Here is a 19,474-nt window from a genome sequence, read left to right as displayed (position 1 = left end):
CTTTTCTGACTTCCCATCTTTCTAAGATGGGCGATCCATAGGACGTAGTGCTAGATAGCACATCTATCCACATTGTTAGCTGTGAAAGTGGAGATCTGCACTGTCTCATACTACCATCTGGTGGTGATGTGACACGTTTTTTGCTCTTACACTTTACAGCTGTGATATCTGGCCTTTTTGTGCCTAGGAAATCTGTCTGACTACTTCCAAAATTCTTTTGTGGGATTGGCTCTGTCTCAGGATAATTGATTCCATTTGCTTGGCCAACCGCACCACTGTGAAAATGTATGCATTACTTTTGCCTGAGGATTTAAACTTGACCTTTTCCTTTATGTTCAGTCTATATTAATGAAGTGAAACAGTTACATGTCTTTCTTCCTGCTCACTGCAGAATCTGGAATTACTTCTTTAACTTTATTGCCTCACATTTAAATATCTTGCTTATGGTTGTCTATGTGAATGCAGCTTAGGTTCTGCATGTCAATTATTTTAAAGCAGCTTTGTAGTCAATCCCTGTGATGCTGGTGGCACGGTGGCTCAGTGGTTAGCACTGCTGCTCACAGCACCAGGACCCATGTTCAATTCTATCCTCAGGCGACTGTCTTTGTGGAGTTTGCACGTTCTCCTCGTGTCTGCGTGGGTTTCCTCCGGTTTCCTCCCACAGTCCAAAGATATGCAGGTTAGGTGGATTGGCCATGCTAAATTGCCCGTAGTGTTCAGGGATGTGTAGCTTAGATGGGTTATAGGGGGATGGGTCTGGGTGGGATGCTCCAAGGGTCGGTGTGGACTTGTTGGGCCGAAGGGCCTGTTCCCACACTGTAGGGAATCTATGATTCATAGTCCGTAGTTTGGGTCCTTGACATTAAACCCAGCTGAATAGGTTCACAAAGGTAAATTTAATACTTGGATAAATTCTTTAGGTATTACTATACTCTTATTTAACTCCTCCCTGTTATCTTTTACATTTAATTAATCATTCTTCTGATTGTCCTTAATGATCCACGTTGTGTGATTTTTCCCATCTAATTTCTCAGTTATTAAAATGCTTCCCTTTTTCAAACTTTATTTATGTTTATTTCCTTTGATAATTATTCTGTAGAAGAGCCAGAAAGATCCAAACCTGGGACACTAAACACAATACAGCCATAAGTCATAACAAGCTGTAACTATATAAAAAATTTTAATATAAAAACACACCCCAACACACGTCACAGTGGCCATATTTGAATTCATAAAATTCATTTTATCCATGCTGGAGTTTTTGCTCTTCATAGAACCCTATCAACATATCCTTCTATCCCTTTCTCCTTCATATACTTGTATAGTTTTCCCATATACATATTTGCAGTATTCACCTTAACCATTTCCACATAATAGTAGGTTCCACATTCTCAATGCTCTCTGAATTACGCGCGCACACACAAACACCTTTTCTACGTCTACCCTATTCAGCTCTTTCACAATCTTTAAAGACCTCGATTGATTTCCCTTCAGTATTCTGTTTTTTGATTTTTTTAAAAAAAAGACAGCCTACCCAATCTTTCCTACTAGTTCTGGTATCAAAAGGGAAACGTTTCTTTTGCATCTCCTCCTGTCACTGTATAGACTCAAAACTAATGGAAGTGGTGGACTGCAAAGCTGAACAGAAAGAGCAACAGGAAAAGTTGACTATACTGGGAAGACAGGTAGCAGATATAATTCCATTGAAAGAAATTCAAAATGCTTCACAAAGGGGACAACATATTCAGGAACTGATTATTACTTAATTGGAAGAAAATAATATGTATGGAAAGTGACAGGGAACTAGGTGATCGTGATAGACAATAAATGAGTCTATTAACAATCCTTGGTGGTGGATTAAAACAAAACATATTTTGGGATGTATTGAAAGGTCAAAATTGAGCTGAACCAGTGAAATAATTCTGTCACATTATAAATCAGTGGTGTGACCTTGGTTGAAATACCCTGTACACTTCTGGTCACAATTTATATTTATATCACTGCGGTTCAGAGAGGATAATGCAGTAATGAAAGGATACATAAGAGAGCAGCCAGAATGATGAGGGGAATGGAGAAGCTGAATTTTGAACAACAATTATGTAGGTTAGAACAGTTAGGTGCTTTTTTTTTTGGCTTAGCACAAACTGTGTGGGCCAAGGGGACTTTTTCTGCGCTTTAGACATCTATCACTCTAGTTTAGGTATGTTTTTGCTTGGGAAGACAAGGTGTTTCTTGATTACTGTTTTTAGGGTTCTAAAGGACTGGATAGTGTTGACCAGGACCTACTGTTGCACCTTGATAGATAGGTTCTTGATTGGTAAGGGGATTAAGGGTTATAGGGAGAAGGCGCACACTCAATAGGTCAACTGGCTTAATTCTGCTCCTATGTTTTATGGTCCAGCACAGAACATGCAACAGAAGATGTCAAAGAGTTGGGTAGGGGCATGGGAGGTAAATTCAAAATTAATTGGTGGAAACAATATTTCAGTGAGCGAGTAGTCAGCCTATGAAAGAGACCCCTAAAAAGACAGTGAAAATGGTTACTATTGATTCATTCAAACACAAATTAGATATAGTTCCCTTAGAACATAGGATTTTGGCATCTGGTAGATGAGTAATTTGAAACATGAGGTGTAATTTAGAAAAACAGGTGACTTGCAGATCTAACAATCCCAAAGCTGTCTGCTGCTGGGAGTTTATTTACCTCATGTCCAGGTCTAATTGATGTCTAGAGACTAATTGATGAAGATCAATAACTGTTTGGTCAGTAACTCCATTAATGTTGTACTATGTGACCAGTAGAATACCACAAGGTCATTTACATGGACCTTGGATTGTTTTCATCCAACAACCACTGTGATTCTATTTACCCAGTTAAAAATATCTGAGCTATGATGTCTGGTTGAAGAATCTGAGATTGTTTACCCTGGTGAAGTAGAATCGGGAGAGATATTATTCAAGAATGAAGATTCGGAAAGGATTGTGTGAACTGAATTCCAATAATATGTTTGAGATAGTTAGAAATTCCAAAGGTGGGAATTTGTGCTGAAGCTTATACAAGGGAAGATGTGTAGACAGCTTAGATTTAATTTGTTTGCACAAAGAGCAGTGAACATCTGGAATGGTCACTCTGGGGAGTGGAAGACCGAGGGTGTGGGATATTTGAAATAAAAACTTTCTGGATGTTTGAGGAAGTGGGCAATTGAGATTTTGGGACCAGATGGATGGAACAAAATTTTGGAAATTCAATTAAAGAGATCATGACGTGTAAGATTAGCATTAAATGTTTAACAGAACTATATGAATTTCTGCTTTGTGACATTTCACCAGTGGTGTTAGCTGGGGCTGCAGCTATTCTTGATACCATATATAGAAGAAATTTTCTGAAAAATGTGCTTTTGGTGACTGGGTGAGTTTGATATTGTGCTAAGACAGTTAAGAATGCTGACTGACTCCTGGTGTATATTTCTCACCTAGCAAATAGTAGACCAAGATTAAATTTGCTTCATTCACTGAGTATTCACAAAGTATAGACTTCCTGCTGAACCTATAAAATCTCAGTAGAAAGGCAAAAATGAGGTAAACAACTTGAAAGGATGGATCAGAATACTTTAAAAGCTTAAATTGTGAAAAACTACAAAGAGTCAAGTTCCAATGAGACTTGGGGGGTCCAGGTACGCAGATCATTAAAATGTAATTGCTTACAGACTATTGTTTAAAAGAAAAGCCAATGGAATGCTTGCCTCACAGGGGTTAGAAGTTTCACTTCACTTTTACAAATCTCTGGTTAAAGCACAGCAGAACACTGTCAGAAATCCTAAATAGTTGGAAAAGATATACTGGCCTTGGAGGAAGTGCAGTGTGGGTTGACCAGAATGGTACTTAGACTCCAAGGGTTAAGTCATTAAATTACAAGGAGATATTTCACAAAAATGTATTGTATTTCCTGGGATTTTGGATGTTAAGATGAGAACTAATCAACATTATGGGGAAATAATAAGGTATTTAGCAACAAACTGTTTCTACTGATTAGTCAGTCTACGAGTAGAGGGTATAGCCTAAAACTTCCTACCAGATCTTCAAGAGTGAAGTTAGGATGCTCTTCCAAGTATGAATGGTAACTGATGCTGGTCTATTGTTAATTTTAAATTTGAGATTATTAAGAAAATTCTATCAATGTCTAAAAGGATATGGAGCAAAAGAGCAAGTTACCACACTCAACAAAAATCCAAATTTTCAGAAGGGTTATTTCCCTTGAATCATAGAATCCCTGCAGTCCAAAAATAGCCTATTCCAAGGAGCATCCCACCCAGTCCCACATTTACCGTGGCTAATCCACCTGGCCTGCCCAACTTTAGACTGGAGGAGGAAACTGGAGCATTTGGCAGAAACACATGAAGACACAGGGATAACATGCAATGGAATCACCCAAGGCTGGAATCGAACCCAGGTTCCTGTCACTGTGAGGCAGCAATGTTAACCACTATGCCACTGTGTGATTGCTTAAAATTTCTCTGTTCTTTGGTAGTTGTCCTTCCCTTGTATGACACCTCAGTGTTTTTTGGACATTGTCCTCAGTATGTAGTTACACAGTCTGACACTCACCAGACAGTCAGAGAAACTTCTGATTATTCTAAACAGTTTGAAAGTGGTATTCCCCTAATACTGATAGTCTCATGTTTGCCCTCGATAAACTGTCTCTTGTTAAGGCCTTGTGGATCCTTCTTTCAAGTTGACACAAGAATATAGGGTAAGAATTGTAAGACAATATACTAACAAAATCCCAGAGTTGATATTTAGAATCATAGAGTCACAGAGTTTTACAGCATGGAAACAGACCTTTCAGTCCAATTCGTCCATTCTGACCAGATATCCTAAATTAGTCTAGTCCCATTTGCCAGCATTTGGCCCATATCCCTGTAAACCTTTCATATTCATGTACCCATCCAGATGCCTTTTAAATGTTGTAATGTACTAGCCTCCACCACTTCTTCTGGCAGCTCGTTCCATTTGTTTGCCTTGACCTGTAAAACCATTTTGGCTGTAATGTTTGAACTAATTGTTTGTTGTTAATTGAATCATTAAGCTATTATTTGTGTTTTAACTAAGTGTATTTTTATGTGCTTTTCTTGGACAGGTTTCTCACAATGATAGTGTTCCTTCAGATTTAATCTACTCTGTGAAAACTGCTCCTGTGCATGGCCAGTTGGTCATGGTTACTGAGAGCCAACCGACTGGCCAACAGAAACCCCTCAAGTCATTTTCCCAAGATGATATAAATAGAGGCAGAGTTCAATATCTTAATTCCAGATTCAGCCCTCAGGGGGATGCATTTGTTCTCGATGTGACCAATGGATTTAAGACGGTGGATGGATTAACAGTGCTGGTGGAACTCATCCCTGATGTAATTTTCTTGGTGATGCAGAATATCTCTGTGAAAGAAGGTGATGCACAAGCCCTCACTGGAGATATTCTAAATGTTTCCAATTATCTTACTTCTTCAAATTTCAAATTTTACGTTACTAAAACTCCTAAACATGGTAGAATTGGACGACAAAGACTTGCTGAAGAAAGTATTTCGTCTTTTACAATGCAAGAGGTATGTTGAATGGTATCTACTTTTGTTGGTCAGATTTCTTTTGTCTTAATTGTCCTAATGCTCATGGATATTGTCCTCAGTATGTATTATGCCGCCAACACTTGCCATGGATTTAGAGAAACCTTTATACATACTGCCAACTACATGTGCTGAAAATCAGTGTGTGACCTCAACATGCTGCCCTGGTAAAGTCTACAGCTGGCTGCATTGTTTAGTTTTGCCTTAAAAATAATACCAGAGATCTATATCACAGAAAAATGCCTATCAGGTCTGTGCCAGTCAAAAACAAGCTCCCAACTTTTCTAATCCCATTTTCCAGCACTTGGCCTTGTATGCCTTGGCATTGTGTGTTTTCTTTATTCACTCACAGGATGAGGGCATCACTAACCAGGCAGCATTTATTGCCCATCCCTAATTGCCCCGAGGGCAGTTAAGAGTCAACCACATTGCTGTAGGTCTGGAGTCACATGTAGGATGGCAGTTTCCTTCCCTAAAGGACATTAGTGAACCAGATGGATTTTCCCACCAATCAACAATGGATTCATGGTCATCATTAGATTCTTAATTCCAGATTTTTTTTTTATTGAATTCAAATTCCACCATCTGCCATGGCAGAATTTAAACCCAGTCTGAGTATCTGAGTTTCTGGATTAACAGTCCCGCAATAATACCACTAGGCCATTGCCTCTCCAAAGGTACATCTAAGTACTTCTTAAATGAAGTATAATGTTATGATGGTTTCTGTCTCTGCCGCCCTTAAAGGCAGTGAGTTCTAAATTCTCACCACCTTCTTGGTGAAAATGTTTTTCCTTGCATCTCCTCTAAACCTTTTGCCCATTATCTTAAATCCATGCCCTTGGTCATTGATCCCTCCATCAAGGGGAAATGTTCCTTCCTGTCTACACTATGTCTCTGTTCTTTCTTGTCTTTTGGAACTCAGCAGTTCCAACAACCTCCCCTACTTGTGGCACATCTGTGTTAATTGTTCATTTATAAACAGTGGACTGATCAGTAAAATAAAAGAGCCAATGAGATGCACAAAATACCCACTGATGTGCAGTAACTGGGTCTGTGATGTATATGGTGTACTATTGATTTAAACCATTAGTTTAATGTCTGATGTGCAGTTGCTATGTTCTTCTTTCCTAATGTTCCTTTTCTGCACATTTTTAGGTCAAAGAAGAAGCAGTGTTTTATTTTCACGATAACAGTGAAACATTAGTGGACAGCTTTACTGTGATTGCCAATATTTCTGAGATTGGCAGACAGAGTGAGCCAATGTCAGTTATTGTTACTGTAATTCCCATTAATGACGAGGCTCCTGTTGTTACCATTAACACTGAACTGAAGGTAAGTGTAGATTATATTCACTCCTCGCTCCTAGAATGAATTTACTGGGTAATAAGAATTAAAGATTTAACCGCTTGTACACCAAATATATTCACTGCAAGGAAAGGAACTCTTTGCTAACGACTCCAAATTCTCCATGTTTAGGAGGGCTAATTAAGCAATTTCTAACATTGCTACCGCATACAGACTTGTGTTTTTTTTGACTTTATTAGAAGTTCCTTAAATATTAGCAGAGGGATGGTTTAACTTAAAAAGGTATCAAAATCACTTCTAACTTTGCCCAATTCAAAAGCTTTAAAAAATCTGCCTGAATGAACATTGATTTATTTTCAGGTCTAGTTCAAAAACAATTAGATTTTTCAATTATTTTTTGAATTTTGTATTCATCAATATCAAGAGTGAACATAGTGTAGGATAATTTAAAGTCCATAACACTGTTTTCAGGAATGGAAGCTGGGTGTCAACAATGCTGAGGACGGCATTTGGATTGTAGTCTTTCTGCGAATGTGCAGTGGGTAGAATGTTACCAGGAACAGGTCAGAGTACACTAGCACTTCGGAGGCCTTTAGATGACAGTGATCCACTAAGGGCTAACGAGTATCATAAACTCTAGAGTTGACATTCCAATTTAATTTTGATACAGTTCTGTTGACTGCTTTATTTTTGTTCTTGTTGCAGTGCGCCACTAGGGCCGTCCAACATCTTTATGGTTTATTTGAATAGTAGACTCTAGACCTCAGCACTGGGTGGCAGTGTGTCTGGGGATGGGCACTGGGTGGCAGTGTGTCTGGGGATGTACGGTCGGTTCTGCTAAAATATGAATTGGCTGTAATGTGACTGATGAATCGGGGAACGCTATTTCTAAAATGCAAACTTGTGTTGGCTATAACCGATTCTGCCAGTGCATGGAGGAGTACGTGTCGACATCATGTGATCGTTTCATAGGCTTTGTCCAGAATATGCGTTGTGTTAGCACTGAAAGAGTCCCTGGCACTGACATCATGTGGTCATGAAGTGGTTTCTGTGAGAGGTACAGTGCTTCATGATTTTTGGGTATTTTTGCAAATTCTGCCATGTTACCCACAAAAATGCGAGGACAAAGTGACAAGAATGTTAGCAAGAAGCATCCTGGTGAGAAAATAGCAGGTGGTGAATGTAAAGGAAGGGCTATAACACTGGAAGAGAAGCTAGATGTTATAAAAACATTTTGAGCGTAATGAGAGAACATGTGATATAGTTTGCATAACGGGAATAAAGGAGTCTACCTTGCGCACCATTAGAGACAATGCAGCAAAGATTAAAGCAAGCTGTATTGCTGGAACAAGTCTGAGTGCTAGCAAATCTGTGAGGTCACGGACAAAGGAACTTGAGGAGATTGAGTGGCTTGTAAGTGTGTGGATTGAAGATTAAACAAAAAAAAAGTGATCTGGGACCACATTTCTCACCATAAAAGAAAGCCTTATCAATTTATGAAGACCTAACAAAAAAAGCTGAAAATCCTGCAGATGTGCCTGCCTTTAGTGCTAGCAGCAGCTGGTTTGCTGGTTTTAAGAACCACTATGCTTTTCATAACATAAAGTTATGTGGCGGAGCTGCCAGTGCTGACGAGGAATATGTGATGGCGTTTCCTCCCATAATAAAAAAAATTAATTGACAAAGAAGGCTACAACTTAAATCAAATTTTCAATTTGGATGAGGCAGGTTTATACTGGAAGCGAATGGCATCGAGAACCTACATTTCTATGAATGAAGCTCATGCTCCAGGCTTTAAGGTGGCAAGGGATCGTATGACTGTGCTGCTGGGTGCCAATGCCAGTGGAGACTTAAAGCTTAAGCCTGTGGTAGTGTACCACTCTGCCAACCCACAGGCCTTAAAAGGTTACCTTAAGACAACTATAGGTGTCTACCTTAGGTCAAGCAAAAGAGGTTGGATGACAGGACAAATTTTTTTCTGATCTTATTGTTGATGTTTTGGAAGATGTTTTTAGAAAGTATTGCAGGAAAAATATTTGGATTTTAAGATTCTCCTCATCCTGGATAATGCACCAAGCCAAGCCATTCTCCCACCATTAGTGAGCTTTCTGGAAACAAAGTGCTATTTCTACTCCCAACCGCAACCTCTCTCCTTCAACCCATGGACTGCAGTAGCAGCTTCTAAAGCTTATTATTTAAGGCGCACATTTAAGAGGCTTATTGCAGCCACTCAGGGGGATAAGGACAGTGCTCTTCAATTTTGGAAGAGCTTTAACATCAAGAATGCAGTTGACATTATCGTTGGGTGATGTCAATAAGGACTGCTTGCATGCAGTTTGACAGAAGTGTCTCTTTCAAGATTTTAAAGGCTTTGATCCATCGGAGGAGCTCCCAAGAATCAAAGAACATTGGAAAGCAAATTGGATTTGAAGAGTGGAGAGTGAAGATGTTGAAGAACTGCTTGAGTCCCACTGTGAAGACCTCTCTACAGCTGATCTACAACATCTTGTCGCTGAGGGGGAAGTGGAAGCTGGAGGTGAAGATGTTGTTGTCCAGGATGCAGCACCATGAGAGCTTTCCACTTCTGTTTTGTCTTCTATCCTGAGGGAAATTGAGAAGCAGTTGCAGCCCTCAGAGGACAACAGTTACATTGCAGAATGCAGCAGGGTAGCAGATCCTGGAATAAGATCTTATTTGGCACCCTATGAACAGCTTCTTCATGAAAGATGAAAAAGGGCAAAGCAGCAAAAACTGGAAGTCTTTTTTAAGCCAACCCCAACAAACAGGCAGAAGACAATAAACCACATCCATCCACCTATGGAATAACTATTTTTCGCCCTAACCCTGCAACCATAAACTGCACCTGAAGGTGGCGATGATGATGACCCTGCATTAACAACAGAGCAACCTCAAAATCTCCTCCCCCATCAAGTTATCTTGACATTTTTTCAAGATAAGGTGTTAAATGTACTCTTATTTCATTATTAGATATGATTTAAACATTTATTCAAACAGTGCTATCCTTTGTGTTAGGCTTCTGAATGATTTTTGAGCAATTCTGAGTGACAGTTTTGGTGGTCTGCCCCTAATCCCGCTTTTTCCATAGGCCCCATTATTCCTATAGCGCGATTTTCTATGATGCAATGTTGCATAGGAACATAACTATTGCGTTACAGTAGAACCGACTGTATGCTGGGTGACTGTGTCTGTGGATAGACACCAGGTGGAGTGTTTCTGGGTTTGCACGCTGGGTGGCAGTGTTTCTGGGTTTGCACGCTGGGTGGCAGTGTTTCTGGGTTTGCACGCTGGGTGGCAGTGTTTCTGGGGATTGACACCTAGATGGCAGTTTTGAGCCAGATTTTAGTATATACTGCCAGCTCACTGAATTTCTTAAATATGAAAACTGGGTGTGCTGTAAATACGCGGCTCAACATCAAAACAAACGAGAAGCAAAACCTCAGCTCTCCACAGATCATGCCAAATCTGCTGAGTATTTCCAGCATTGTGTGCTTTTATTTCAGCTTTTCAGTATTTTGAATATGTGGCCCAATTTTGTTTTGAATTGTTTGGAAATCCTGTCTTGATACAGCTGCTTGGGTCCTAAGCTCTGAAATTCCATGTTTTTATCTTTGTCTCACCATCTTGACTTTAATTCCCTCAGTCACTCATTAAAATCTAAAACTTTAACCTGTCCTGAACCTTATCATGTGGTTCACTATCACATTTTGCTTTATAATACTCAAGTGTAGTGTCTTGGAAGTGACATTAAAGTTGGTTTACAAAGACAGGTTGTTGTTGTTAAAGTGCTTTTCTTTGCTAGTTCTTCATACTGCTGTCTCTACATCCTTTGCTCTGTTTAGTCATCTCCCGTTCTACACTAAACACTTTTCTGTTCACTCTTGTGCATATTTTCATTTTGGGGTATTTTTCTCCGTTACCCTTTCCCTCTTGAACTTTATATAGCACTTAATGTTTGTTTTCAAATACTGTCTGTGATATGTCCTAATTCTGATGCTGGGTCCATGCCTGACATGTTGATTTCTGTTCTCTCCTCCTGTCAGACCTACTAATGGTTTCAAGCATATTTTTGTTTCCTAGAATCTCTTTCTTAATTCTTGATAGGGAGGTAATCAAATTGATCAAAGATACATATCTGATGTAGAGATTACAGGGGGCTATGACATCACTGCTGTATTGTGTGCTCAAGTGTAACTTAATCTCTATTAAATAGAAGCGCGTTTTTGAACTGATGACTGGGGGTACGAGTGATATAATTTATTAGTTTGGAGCGAATGAGGATGCTGTTTTATCACCAGTCACTCAGAGATGAGATAGAATTTACCAGCCTAAAAGATAGGGGCAAATCTATTAAGAATATGTACTTCAATATATTTTACTGTTTTGAGAAATCATGGAGAACAGTTGGAGAGCTATAATCACTGTATATTTACGTATTTTTTGAAGATGTATTCTACTACACTCTTTGCTTAGACTTCCTTCAGATTCTTGTGTCCGTTAATATACAGGGCATCCCTTTGGGACTTGCTGTGAGTTGATACTCCAAAGGGGCATAATTAATGTTCTGATTTGGTATCTTGTCAACTAACATATCTTGTTAACTAACATAATGCATTCTATCCTTTAATGACCTATACTCAAATAGCATTTACTCTGGACTGGACATTATTCTTGGTAACAGATATTTAATTGTACAGCCTTCTATATTACTGCTCAGTATACTGCCTAGTAATATTCTTGCATTTGTACTTCAACCAATAAAATAGTTTTCTAGTGTGTTGGCTCAGTCCATTATCTACAAGGCAAACTCAAGAATATTCCTCACTTGCCTGAATGAGTGTCGCTCTGGCAACACCCAAGAAACATGCCACCATCCAGGATGAAGTAGTCCACTCAATGCAATATGCTGGACTTGATTACCCATTAACTCTGATCAACCATGTTCCTTTTTCACGTTGCAAGCACCTTTCTCAAAACCTTGTTTCTTATCTAGTCAATATTTTCCTGTATCAGAGGCTCTCTTCTTTCTAAACAGTAGATAATGAACTGAGATATGAAGGAGAATGAGGTGTTTCTATCTGACACAGCCTAGACAGGCTAAAGGATACATCCTAGCAAAGCGTGAGGTCATTTAGGGGGAATTAGCTCAGTGGATGCGGGAGGCAGAGCCACTTTGAACCCAATAATTATGTAAGAATTACTGTAATTGAGATAGTCTTATGTACAGGGTAGCTTTACAAAACCAAAGACTACTGCAAAATCTGTACAAATTACTGAGCAAAGGGCTGAATGGCCTATTCCTGATCCTAAGTCATGTTGTTATGTTAACATTTGATGATCATTATGGGTCCCAACAACAACAAGAATAATATCTGAGAATTGATAACGAGTGAAATATGCACCTTTTTAAGTATTTATAATGGCAGAGAAATATTTTCTTATTCTTAGGTGTGGGAAGATGGCATTGCTGAGATCTCACAGGATTTACTGAACAGTGAGGATCCAGATACCCCTGCAGAAGAATTGATATATTCTATCAAGCCTCCATCCAATGGCCATGTGGCTCTGAAATCATCTTTGGATGACAGCATTCTGGAGTTTACCCAGGAACAGATTAACAATGGTCAGATCATCTTTGTGCATCACGGTAAGACAGGAGTCATGATTAGTTATTGAGCTGGTTTATTTACATGTTGAGGTTATTCGGGGTAGCCACTGAACTAATCTGATGGTAGAAGTCCATTATCACTGTTCTACTTTGTACCAAACACAGTGAACAGGGCAGTAAAATGTTCACTGACGGAGAGAGAAAGAAGTGGATACAGAGTTGGTGCAGGGTCATGCAAGGCCAGGAAAGTTAGGTACTAGAATGACGAGTTGGGATGGGCTGAAAGAAGTCTTTTTGAGTTTGACCTCTCCTAGGTTACTAATCAATGCAGATCCAGAAACAGCTGGTACAACAAACCGGGACCACTTTCTGGAACACCTACGCTCGGTTCGCAACAAACAACTGCACCTCCCAGTCGCGAACCATTTCAACTCCCCGTCCCACTCCTTAGACGACATGTCCATCCTGGGCCTCCTGCTGTGCCACAATGATGCCACCCGAAGGTTGCAGGAACAGCAACTCATATTTCGCTTGGGAAACCTGCAGCCCAATGGTATCAATGTGGACTTCACAAGCTTCAAAATCTCCCCTCCCCCAACCGCATCCCAAAACCAGCCCAGCTTGTCCCCGCCTCCCTAACCTGTCCTTCCTCCCACCTATCCCCTCCTCCCACCTCAAGCCCCACCCTCATCTCCGACCTACCAGCCTCATCCCGCCCCCTTGACCTGTCCGTCCTCCCTGGACTGACCTATCCCCTCCCTAACTCCCCACCTACACTCACTTTTTTACTGGCTCCACCCCCGCCTCTTTGACCTGTCTATCTCCTCTCCACCTATCTTCTTCTTTATCCATCTTCTATCCGCCTCCCCCTCTCTCCCTATTTATTTCAGAATCCCCTTACCCTCCTCCATTTCTGAAGAAGTGTCTAGACCTGAAACGTTAGCTTTCCTGCTCCTCTGATGCTGCTTGGCCTGCTGTGTTCATTCAGGTCTACACCTTGCTATCTCCCATTCTCAGAGTTGGTGCTTGTAAATCTAGCTCATGTACAAACCCAGGTTATATAGCAGTTAGTATCTATGCAGTTAAACACATAGTCAGTGGTATCACCAGTATCACCAGGAGGGAGCATTAATCGTTATGTTTCATAAGGCTAAAAGTAAAGGCTTGATCTGTTTTTAAGTATAAGGGATATTTACATGCTTTTGCCAAAGCCCAGTATTGCATTTGTAAAGCAAGGTTCCATTGATTTTATCCAGTTTATCTCTGCGCTCTAGGCAAGTCTAGCACTGAAACCAAGTATATCTTGCAGAGACCCTGAGTAATTAACCCTGGGCAGACCTGGAAAATCTTCCTCTTCCTAATTTGAAATAATATATTTGGAAGTGTCCTTCTCACATTCTTCTTAAGCCTGAATCTTTCTCTTCCTGAATCAAAATATAAACTCTTTGCAGGGCCATCAGGCGTGAACTCATTCTCCCCAGGCCTTCACATTGTGGGGAAACCCTCCATTATCACCCCCACCCCTCTCCACAATCTTCTGAGAAATCACCAAACACAAGACAGCAATAAGCTAACTGCCATCTTCTGAAACAGTCCTGTTCAGTGGTAATTTGATATAATTCAGTAGCCATTTCAGAAGGCAGTTAAGAGTCAACCACATTGCTGTGAGTCTGGAGTCACATGTAGGCAGATTTATTTCTCTAAAGGACATTAGTGAACCATGTGGGTTTTTATGAGAATCTGACCTTTCATAATCATTTGTAATGATACTAGCTTTTTATTCCATATTTATTTATTAATTGCATTTAAATCTCACCAGCTATCATAGTGGAATCTCCTGTTTTTTTAGTTTAAGCCTCTGGGTTACTCGTTTATTATCATTACCCCGTGCCATGATCCCACAGATGGCAATTTATGAAGTAGAAAACTGAATGGATACCACAGTGCATCAAAAGGTTATTATTTTCTATACAGAGTCTGTAGAAGTCAGGCAGGAAATCTTGTGTGTAAATATTAATCTTGAGATAATCTGCTTTTCCCCTGGTGTCCCTCCCATTTGTAGGAGCATTGTCTGGAGGATTCAGCTTTGATGTGTCTGATGGAGTGAATAGTGCAGCTGCACAGCTATTTACAGTCAGTGCGAGACGTTTGAACATCCTAATTGAAACGAAGGAACCTCTCATTGTTTATCCAGGTATGGACATGGGTTACAACAATTGGTGTGGGTTATATCAGGCACTGAGTGCATTCGACAACCGCTCACTGTTGCCTACCTTATGTTAGCCAGTTCAGAACCAAGGTGGGAAGGAAAATGAGATTTTCCCATTGTTTGTGACTAGCTGGCACCAGGAACTTTCAACCCAGTCTAGCATTAAGAAACCTTCCTCGAGTCTGTTTAACACAGTCTTTTTAAGAACAGCAGCAATGAGGAGATGCCTAGCCATGTGCTTGGAAAGGGAGCTGGAGTATGATGTGAGTGGAAGGAGGGAGTCCAGCAATTGAAATCACTCTTGGTTTTATTGATGAGAGGCTGGGAGTGTCCAAATCAAACAAGTGAAAATAATATACTTTTCTTTCCATGCCTTCCAGGAACACGTCAACCAATCACAAGTCAGTACCTGAAAGCGAGAACCAGTGATATCAACAAAGCAAATGATTGGCCATTGACATACACAATAGTGACTGCTCCATCCCTGGGACAGCTCATCAGGGTCGAGGAAGGCAATGTCGTTGGGAAAGTTTCCAACTTCACTGAGAGAGATGTGAGTTCAATTACTTGGACACTATAATCAAGCTCCTGTGGTGGTTCAGTCAATAAAAGATCCAGTATAAGTCTGGAACATATGCCTGATGACCTTTGGTGAGGACAGGTGCCAGTGTGGCTGTGATGTGTCGTCCCTTCCACCCACACCACCCCCCAGTAATCAAATAGACTGGCAAGTAGTTCAGAATTAGCTCTGCCACTGAAGGTGGGAAGAAATAAAGTTTTCAATTAAATTGCTTACAATGGGAAGAATCTTCCTAGGCCCTGAACAACAGCGGACATTCAAGGAAATTAGAAAATTTGGGTAAGATACCCAGTAAGGCCCTTCCCAGAAGTTGCATTTTCTAACTAAATCCTGGGTGTCAAGATCAGATTTTCCAAGCAGGAGTAGGAAATTCAGCCCCTTGAGCCTGCTTTGACATTTAATATGATCATGGCTGATCTTATCAGCCTCAACTCCACTTTTTCCTTCCCTCTCTATAACCTATTACTAATTAAAAAGCTATCTTATCCTTAAATTTACTCAGTGTCCCAACATCCACTACACTCTGACGTAGTGAATTCCACAGATTTACAACCCTTTGAGAGAAATAATTTCTCCTCATCTCCATTTTAAATCTGCTACCCCTTATCCTAAAACAATGACCGCTTGTTCTAGATTTTCCCACATGAGGAAACATCCTCTCTATGTCTACTTTGTCAATCTCCTTTATCATCTTATAGACTTCAATTAGATCTCCTCTCATTTTTCTAACCTCCAGACAGTTTAGGACTAAACTGCTCCCTCTCTCTTTTTGAGACAAACCCCTCATTTCTGGAAACAATCTAGTGAACATCCTCTGAACTGCCTCCCCAAGTAAGGGGACTAAAATTGTGCACTAATGCCTTGTAAAGTGCAGCAACATTTCCTGACTGTTATACTCTATTCCTTTAGTAATAAATGCCAAAATTCCATTTTCCTTCTTCATTACTTGCTGTGTGTGCATCCTAATTTTCTGAGATTCATGCACAAGGACGCCCAGATTCTTCTGCACTGAATGTGGAGGTGCCAGTGTTAGCCTGGGGTGGACAAGGTCAGAAATCACGCAACACCAGGTTAGAGTCCAACAGGTTTATTTGCAGTCACAAGCTTTTGGAGCACTGCTGCTTTGTCAGATGAAGGAGGAAGTGTGTGAAGTCCTCAATGAATATTTTACATCGGTATTCACAAAGGAGAAGGATATGGTGAGTGGTGAGTGGTGAGTCTTGGGAGGGGTATGTTGATATTCTAGGGCATGTCAATATAAAAATGTGGAGGTGTTGGATGTTTTGAAGAGCATTAGGGTAGACAAGTCCACATGACCTGATAGGATCTATTCCAGAATGCTGAGGGAGGCAAGTGAAGAAATTGCTGGAGCCTTATACGAAATCTTTTTTATCATCTATTCTCACAGAAGATGTCCCCAGAGGACTGGACAATAGCCAATGTGGTTTCTTTATTTAAGAAGGGCAACAGGGATAATTTGGGAAATTCCAGGCCAGTGAGCCTTACATCAGTGGTAGGAAATTATTGGAGAAGATTCTTAGGGCTAGGATTTACTCACATTTGGAAAAATATTGACTTAGTAGCAATAGATAACATGGTTTTGTGTGGGGATGGTCGTGCCTCACAAACTTAATAGAGTTTTTTGAGGAAATGACAAAGATGATTGGTGAGGGCAGTAGAGGTTGTCTACCTTTGACAAGGTCCCTCATGGCAGGCTGATACAAAAGGTGAAGTCATATTGGATCCGCAGTAAGCTGGTAAGGTGGATACAGAACTGACTGAAAGGGTGTTTTTCTGACTGGAGATCTGTGACCAGTGGTGTTCCACAGGGATCAGTACTGGGACTCCTATTGGTTTGTAATGTACATAACTGGTTTGGAGGAGAATATAGGTGGCCTGGTTAGTAAGCTTTTGATGACACAAAGATGAGGGAAGCTGTAGATGATAAGGAGGATTTCCAGAAGATCCAGCAAGATTCGATAGACTGGAAACTTGGGCGGAGAAATGGCAGATGGAGTTTTATCCAGACAAATGTAAGGTGATGCATTTTGGGAGATCTAATGCAGAGGAAAGTATACAGTAAATGGCAGAACCCTTAGTGGCATCAACACACAGAAGCACCTAGGTGTACAGATCTACAGTTCCCTGAAAGTGGCAACACAAGTGGATAAGGTGGTGAAGAAGACATATGCATGCTCGCCTTCATTGGTCATCGAGTATAAAAATTGCCAAGTCATATTACAAGTATGTAGAACTTTGGTTCAGTCACATTTGGAATATTGTGCTCAGTTCTGGTTGCTGCACTACCAGAAGGATGTGGAGGCTTTGGAGAGGCTACAGAAATGGTTTACCAGGATGTTGCCTGGTTTGGAGGATATTAGCAATGAGGAGAGATTGGACAACCCTAGTTTGTTCTCAGTTGAACATTGAGGATGAGGGGTGACCTCATAGAAGTTTACAAAATTATGAGAGGGATGGATAGAATGGATGGTCGGAGTCTTTTTGCTGGGATAGAAATGTCAATTACTAGGGGACACACCTTTAAGGTAAAAAGGGGTAAATTTAAAGGAGATGAGAGAGGGAGGCTTTTTTACACAGAGGGTGGTAAGTGCCTGCCAGAGGAGGTGGTGGAGGTGGATACAATAGCAATGTTTAAGAGGCACATTGACGGATATGTGAATAGGCAGGGAATAGAGGGAAACGGACCGTGTAGAGGTAAAAGATTTTTAGTTTAGAAAGGCATCATGTGTTGGTACAGTCTTGGTGAGCTGAAGGGCCCATTCCTATTCTGTATTGTTCTTTGTTCGTTATTGATGAGGTGTGGTATAAGGAAGAATTGATGAGTTCATTGGTGTATATCCAGATTCTGGACTTTTCAGAAGGACCCATTAAAATTGGGAGATTGGACAAATTTAACCACCACACAATATTCTGCAAATAATATAATTTAAACTTTTGCTGCTTGTTTTAGAATGTTGAGGATTGTCACGGCTGTCATAATATGAGCAGAATTTTCAGAGCAGCTTGTTTGATGCAGCAAAAACATAAAAGTTGGAGCAAGATGCTCCTGATGTTGAGAGAGACCTTGTCAGACTTTTCATTTTTTTTTTTTGGCACAAATCTTGTCATAATCCAAATCGCTCAGATCCCTGTAAAATTCTGCCCATACAGTGCAAAAACAAGATGTTACCCAAAATGTTGATTAAAAAACTGGTTTAGCCCCTGATGGAGCATTGTGTTCAATTCAGGCACTACACCTGAGGAAGGATGTCAAGGGCGCAGAGGAGATTGCTACATTGATACCAGGTTTGCGGGACTTCAATTATGTGGAGAAGCTAGGGTTATTCCTCAAAGCAGGGAAAATCAAAGGGAGATGTAAAGAGGCATTTATTGAAGAACTTTAGTGGAAGAGATAAGAAGAAGGAGAATGACAAAGAGAAACTGTTTTCACTGACAGTTAGTAACAAGAAATTACACATTTTAAGATAATTCACAAAAGAACCAGACAGGAGAAGAGAACGAACACACTGCCTGAAAGGGCAGTGGAATCAGATTCAATAGTAACTTTCTAAAACTTGAATTGAAAATAACAATACTAGTGGGGATACAGGTGAATGTGACTAGCCAAATGATTTGTTCAGAAAACCAGCACAGGTAGAATGGGCTAAATGGACTCTTGTGTGCTATATAATTCAAAAACTCACGAATGAGGAATAGCCACCTGGACAACATTGTGAAGGATCTGCCCATACCTTCAGCAGAAAATTAGAAGACAAAAAAAAAGATATCACATAAATTATGCTGGAAAAAGGCTGTATAATATAATCTGAGCACTGGCTCTTTGGTTTAATGGGTTGCTGCTGAAGCGTAACTTTGCAACTTGTGGTATCTGTTAGTGTCAGGGGAGATAAACGACTCCCTGAAATCGCATAACACATACTCCATGCTGGAAGAAAATAATTAATATCCACGCTGCAAACAAAGTCAAATCATAGACTGCATCGACCAATCTAAAATGAGCTCAAAATGAATGGGCACTATTACTTTATCTGTCAGATCACTGCCAACCTCCTTCACACGGTGCTTGCTTAATAAGTGCAGGGAATTATTTCACAGCTCCTTTAACTCTTCAGGTCC

General features: G+C 40.3%; 1 protein-coding gene across 1 annotated transcript in view; it reads left to right on the top strand.

The window, feature by feature from the left end:
- Positions 1-19,474, top strand: part of cspg4 (chondroitin sulfate proteoglycan 4) — an 84,517-nt gene that overhangs the window by 52,328 nt on the left and 12,715 nt on the right. The window contains exons 4-8 of the mRNA XM_048617279.1: positions 5,138-5,599; positions 6,773-6,949; positions 12,389-12,587; positions 14,611-14,742; positions 15,138-15,310. Of these exons, the coding sequence (XP_048473236.1) occupies positions 5,138-5,599; positions 6,773-6,949; positions 12,389-12,587; positions 14,611-14,742; positions 15,138-15,310 (1,143 nt within the window). The remainder of the gene's footprint in view (positions 1-5,137; positions 5,600-6,772; positions 6,950-12,388; positions 12,588-14,610; positions 14,743-15,137; positions 15,311-19,474) is intronic.

Source organism: Rhincodon typus, chromosome 36, assembly GCF_021869965.1.
Source record: "Rhincodon typus isolate 14 chromosome 36, sRhiTyp1.1, whole genome shotgun sequence".
Classification (NCBI taxonomy): domain Eukaryota; kingdom Metazoa; phylum Chordata; class Chondrichthyes; order Orectolobiformes; family Rhincodontidae; genus Rhincodon; species Rhincodon typus.
The sequence above is the reverse complement of the archived record's forward strand: the minus strand, read 5'-3'. Positions and strand labels throughout refer to the sequence as shown.